This window comes from Salvia miltiorrhiza, chromosome 7 (genome assembly GCF_028751815.1).
Source record: "Salvia miltiorrhiza cultivar Shanhuang (shh) chromosome 7, IMPLAD_Smil_shh, whole genome shotgun sequence".
Taxonomy (NCBI): Eukaryota; Viridiplantae; Streptophyta; class Magnoliopsida; order Lamiales; family Lamiaceae; genus Salvia; species Salvia miltiorrhiza.
The window spans coordinates 14,368,054-14,374,110 of record NC_080393.1 but is presented as its reverse complement, the minus strand read 5'-3'; the positions used below and the strand labels follow the sequence as shown (position 1 = coordinate 14,374,110).

Below are 6,057 nucleotides of genomic sequence, written 5' to 3'. Positions count from 1 at the left end.
ATACTGTGATGTAAGCCTTACTTTAAAAAAAAATTCATTCATGTTTATACCACAAAAGGCGTGCGGGACCCACTGCGGCGAATCCTCCGTCACATACGTAGAGGCCGCCATATGAATGGCTAAAATTGTTCGAATCTGGAATATTAATATTTTTGGCTTCAAAGCGGAATATTCAATTTATAATACTAATATGTTTTACTTTATTTATTTGTTATGTAAGATTGAAAATCCACTTGCTACACGAAGACATGTTACGAGTAAGTAAATAATATTTTAAATAAAGAATCAATAAAATTTGGTTATATTAACAACTAAAAAATATAGTACTACTATAAATGAGTTATTTTTATGACGTATTTCAAAAATTATAATCACACAATTGTTTACGTGTGTACTTTTTTAGCTATCACAATAATTTTAAATTATACCAAACACTGAGTAGAAGTAATGTTATTATATGAAATTATCTCTTTATATTACTTGTAAATTATAAAAATAATAGATAAGTAATAATGCAAATATCTTTTTTGAATTAATAAATATGCCAATATTAAATTCACTGTTTCAAGCAAAGAATTGAGAGTTTACGTGTTCAAATATTTTATGGACCAATTTGAATTTTATCAAAAATTTGAAGCGCCTATCATTAAGTAGGTTTCCTCGAATTAAATGTGCTTTAAATATTTATGGTTAACAAATTGAAGTCAATCATCAATTCTCTCTCATCTTCAATTCTCTCTCCCTCTCCTCAGCGGATGCAGAGAATTCCCCACTCAACAATCTTATCGCAACTAACTTCCGATTCCTCGATTTATTCGCCTTCAACAGACCAGCTAAGATTTGTTCAGAAACACCAACGTATTGGATTCTTCATCACTGAAACTGGCTGTTGCTCGACAGCTATGGAGATTTGGTTGAGTTGAGTTGATTCTCATTGGAGCCATTGGCGTTGGCCATGCTACGGCTGTTTTCGGCGGCGATCGGCCTCTCCTCAGAGGACTCCTCCAACTCCGCCGCCGACAACTATCGCTTCTCTCAAGTTATTTCTAGTGTTGCTGTTTTCAGATTCGCTGATTGTAGTCAATTCATCGATGGCTGCTGAGAGTCATGGCGTTAATCCTAGGGGACTTCTCTGCAATGCTGGCGCCGGCGCTGCGGCTGGTAAACATCTTCTCTTGCGCTCTCTACCTTTTCCTTTTCTCCTTCAATCAATTATTCTTTCCTCAATGGGATCGGATGTTTTAATTTTGTTGAACCTGCAACTCAATTGGTTTGTCAGTTTATATACAAGTACCAAAATATTTGTAAACCTTTTAGCCTCCAAACCGCGTAAATGTAGTTGTAATTGATTTATTAAGAAGCAATTTAATTGTAAGAAGTCAAGTAGACAGTTATTGAATGATTGATCATTGCAGCACTGAATTTGTGGAATTTAGAAACAAAATTGGTGTATAGATCTATACCTCTTTTCCCCCTTAACATCAAATATGAATCCAGTTTGATGAGGATCAACTTGATTGGTGCAGGTGCGATTGCAGCTACTTTTGTATGCCCTTTGGATGTTATCAAAACTAGGTTACAGGTCCATGGGCTCCCCCAACTTGCGAATGCTAATATCAGAGGTAAGAAAAGTTTTCTTTTTAAGCTGGAATAAGCAGTTTTTGCACACCGGATGAGATTTAGGAGGTTCATTTTCTGCTGCTTGCTCTTGGCTGTTTGAATATGTGGAGATCTTTAATGTGACTCAGTGGTGACGTTTTTAGGATAAGGTTCACTGTGAGGTTTATGCCGATGCTTTAGCGATTTTGTTTTGTGGGCTGTGGTACCATTATGATGGTTGTTTGTTCATAACTTTCCAGGTGGTGTTATAATTAGAAGTTTAGAACATATATTTCAGAAGGAGGGATTACGTGGTATGTACCGTGGACTCTCCCCTACAACGCTTGCTATGTTTCCCAATTGGGCAGTAAGTTGGACGTTTCATTTGTCGCGATGCTAAGAAATGTGCAAGTTTACGCGTTTTGTAAATGGAAATAGAGAGACAATTAACTTGTATAATTGATTTTTCTTACAGGTGTATTTCACTATTTATGAACAATTAAAGAGTTTTCTTGGTTCTGATGGTTAGTTCTTTACTTGCTTTTCTTTTATGAGATTTTCTACTTTGAGATGACTATACATATATTTTTTCGAAAGGTGTTTTTTTGAACAGTCTAAATGGACGTTATTGATGCTTCTGAAAATTTAATTAGATGTAAATCAGCAGCTCTCTGTTGGTGCAAACATGGCGGCTGCTTCTGGTGCTGGAGCTGCAACAGCAATCACGACAAATCCTCTTTGGGTTGTCAAAACAAGGTTTCAGGTACTTCCTTCTGGTCAGAACCATGGCATATTTTCTTTTGGTATATCTTGATTGTTATGCTTTTTACTGCTGGTAAAAGTGTAGATAATATGTTTGTAAATCTAAATCTAATTTATTATTTAAATGTGTTTGTATCGTAACTCCATCTTTGAATTACTGATAAGTGCATATGAAAAACATAGATGCTTGAAGTTATGCTGCAGGAGATGTTTGTATGAATGATAAGGGCATTTGTATACATTAGGTACAGAGTTGTGTATCCATATATGGCTTTATATTCTAATACTCTCATATCCACATATAATTTTAGATACTCATATTAGAAAGTTATGAAAGAGATGTTTTTGTTACTACCGCATCCTTAAGAGAGCAGTTTGTGGTTGGTATCTGTGGAGGCTGGGGAAACTGGAACTGGTGAATGAGACATGAGAAATTTTCCTCTTTGATGGTAGGTGTAGGTGGGGATACAGTATCATGTCACATTTTGCTTACAAACTATAAACATGATCGAACCAACTCTGTTGCAAGTTGAAATTCAAAATCATTAAAAATTTGAATCTCTCTGCCATCAGCATAAAATTATTGTACTTTCTAATAAACACTTTTTTCTAACCGAAAGTACATGCATTGATTTGTAATAAATGTTCAATTTCTAATGAATATAGCTTCAGAAAATGATTCACGTGCCCAGTTGACATATTTATAGATAAAGATGTTGTTTTAGTCTTTTAGAAAAAAGAAAAAAAAAACTATATTATGATTATTTAGTTGAAAGATGAGGATGATTTTAAAGCTCAATGATTTTTTTCTTTTCGTATGCAGACACAAGGAATGAGAACAGGTGTGGTGCCGTATAGGGGTACACTGTCTGCCTTAAAAAGAATTGCACATGAAGAGGGTATTCGTGGATTGTATAGGTTAGTTATCTCCTTCTTGAAGCATGCCAACAGAATTATGTTGGATTAATATTTTTTCCAAAGGAATGATTTCTTCATTTTCTGTATTGTTACTTGTGCCATGCAGTGGTCTAGTGCCAGCTTTGGCTGGTATTAGTCATGTTGCTATTCAGTTTCCAACATATGAAAAGATAAAGTGCTATCTAGCTAAACAAGGTATGTAGCTGCAAAATTTTACTTATAAAAAGCGAACATTCCTTATTTCTTTCAAATGCCACTTTTGTTACCTCACTGTAATAATGCCATCTTGAATCTTTGTTGATGATGGTAGGTAACACGACGACTGATAAACTCAGTGCAAGTGATGTTGCTTTAGCTTCGTCCATTTCAAAAATATTTGCTTCGACCTTGACATATCCTCACGAGGTTCGTGGAAAAGAGATCCATCTTTTCTTTTTTTGTCAGATTTCTTTATACAAAATAACTTATAAAGAAAAGAGACCAAAACTCAAAAACACAAGAAAAAAGATATACTATCTGCTAAACTATATGGATACACTCAAAAAGGTTTGTTGAATATATTCCAGTTGGATAATGAAACGTAGAATAATTCTGAAGAAACTCTGAAAAATGCTAATTGAGTTAATTTATTTATGACTAGGTGATAAAAACATTACTGAAAAATCAAAATGTGTCAAGCAGGGAGGTTCCATAGTATCTAAAAACTGTATTTTAGTTAAAAGTTATTCTTTATTGGTGATCATCCAATATTCTTTTCAAATTAGGATTGTGAAACACTGGTGCAGTTTCATCACATCTTACATTTATTGTTATATCATGATCAACCAGACTAATAACGTGGTCTTGAATGAATGACGGTGGTGCAGGTTGTTCGTTCAAGACTTCAAGAACAAGGATACCACTCCGAGAAGAAATATTGCGGTGTTGTGGACTGCATCAAGAAGGTTTTCCAGCAAGATGGCATCGCTGGTTTCTATCGGGGTTGTGCCATCAACCTGCTGAGGACGACCCCAGCTGCTGTAATCACATTTACCAGTTTTGAGATGATTCACCGATCTCTCCTTACATTCTTCCCTCAACCACTCTGATCCATCATCAGCACTCCATCTACATATGCTGTCGGCTCATTCTTCGTATACTTGGGAAGACACTTTTTTCTTACAATGATGATGACGACTATTACATTTACTTGTACAGAACATCAATACGACGCACTCTCTACTGTTTGCTGCAATCACAGAATTTTGTGGGCCGTAATGGATATTTGTGGGCTTGGACCAATTGTTTTATTCACTATTGGGTTTTCATCAGACTCATTCTTGAGCCCAACCTGTCATTTTTCTAGAGGAAGAGTCCCACTTGTCATTAAATTAGATGCACATCTTTTTATTTTATTTTTATGCAAGTAACTTAATCCGCATGAGACACCAAAGTCAACTATATATTGGGAATAGATGGAGGAGTTAATTGCTAAATAGATCGACACTTTTAATCAATTTGACCCGTGAAATATTAACGACTCCAGCTTCTGATTTGTAGCTATTTTGACACTTTCATCTTTTCTAGCGATATTGTGTGTTGAAATTGCTACAAATTAAAGCATGATGTCATTATTGCTACAAGTCAAAAGTGATATTTATTTGACAATTAATCCTTAGAATTATTCTGTGTCGAAAACTATATATATATATATATATATATATATATATATAAAAAACCTAATCTTATCGTGTTAGGATGAATATGCATTTTTATGCATAATTTCTTCTGGGAGGACAAATTATAATCTCCAAAGAAGAATACTTTGAGAACGTATTTGTTTGATAGTGTGAGCTTGTGAGATGATAAGGTCTTATATGGATTGAGATTGTATGGAATTATCTGCAACATATATAAATTAGGATAGAAATTATTGTATTTAATTCATTAATGAATTAATATATGGTACAACTACGTTTGGTATTGTTAGAAATGGATATTGGGCTCATTCCTCCCTTAAAAGGCCTTTTAAGGGAGGAATGAGCCCAATATCTATTTCTAACATGGTATCAGAGCCAACCCAATCCAATGATGGGTCCCCCCAATATCGTTGTCAACAGATGGCGTTTGGGATAGTCCACGCTGCGCGTGCGGGGGGTGTATTGAATTGTCCCACATTGGATTGGAGATAGTGGCATGAGCCACTTTATATGGTGAGACAAACCTCTCACTTATAAGGCCTTTTAAGGGAGATAGTGGCATGAGCCACTTTATATGGTGAGGCAACCCTCTCACTTATAAGGCCTTTTAAGGGAGGAATGGGTCCAATATCCATTTCTAACATGGTATCAGAGCCAACCCAATCCAATGTGGGACAATTCAATACACCCCCCGCACGCGCAGCGTGGACTATCCCAAACGCCATCTGTTGACAACGATATTGGGGGGCCAATGATATCAACCCCCCCCACACTTAGCCACTTTGGATTGGAGATAGTGGCATGAGCCACTTTATATGGTGAGGCAACCCTCTCCCTTATAAGGCCTTTTAAGGGAGGAATGAGACCAATATCCATTTCTAACATGATATCAGAGCCAACCCAATCCAATGATGCCCCCCCCTAATATCGTTGTCAACAGATGGCGTTTGGAATAGTCCACGCTGCGCGTGCAGGGGGTGTGTTGAAGTGTCCCACATTGGATTGGAGATAGTGGCATGAGCCACTTTATATAGTGAGGCAACCCTCTCCCTTATAAGGCCTTTTAAGGGAGGAATGAGCCCAATATCCATTTCTAACA

At 36.2% G+C, this 6,057-nt stretch overlaps 1 protein-coding gene across 1 annotated transcript; it reads left to right on the top strand.

Annotated features, from left to right (window-relative positions):
• Window positions 1–625: 625 nt before the first annotated feature.
• Window positions 626–4,595, top strand: LOC130995392 (nicotinamide adenine dinucleotide transporter 1, chloroplastic-like). Its single transcript, XM_057920661.1, has 9 exons — window positions 626–1,161; window positions 1,527–1,622; window positions 1,860–1,966; window positions 2,075–2,123; window positions 2,253–2,362; window positions 3,185–3,279; window positions 3,386–3,474; window positions 3,590–3,684; window positions 4,146–4,595. The coding sequence occupies exons 1-9, from the start codon at window positions 1,092–1,094 to the stop codon at window positions 4,365–4,367; spliced, it is 933 nt and encodes a 310-aa protein (XP_057776644.1). The 5' UTR covers window positions 626–1,091; the 3' UTR covers window positions 4,368–4,595.
• The last annotated feature ends 1,462 nt before the right edge of the window (window positions 4,596–6,057 follow it).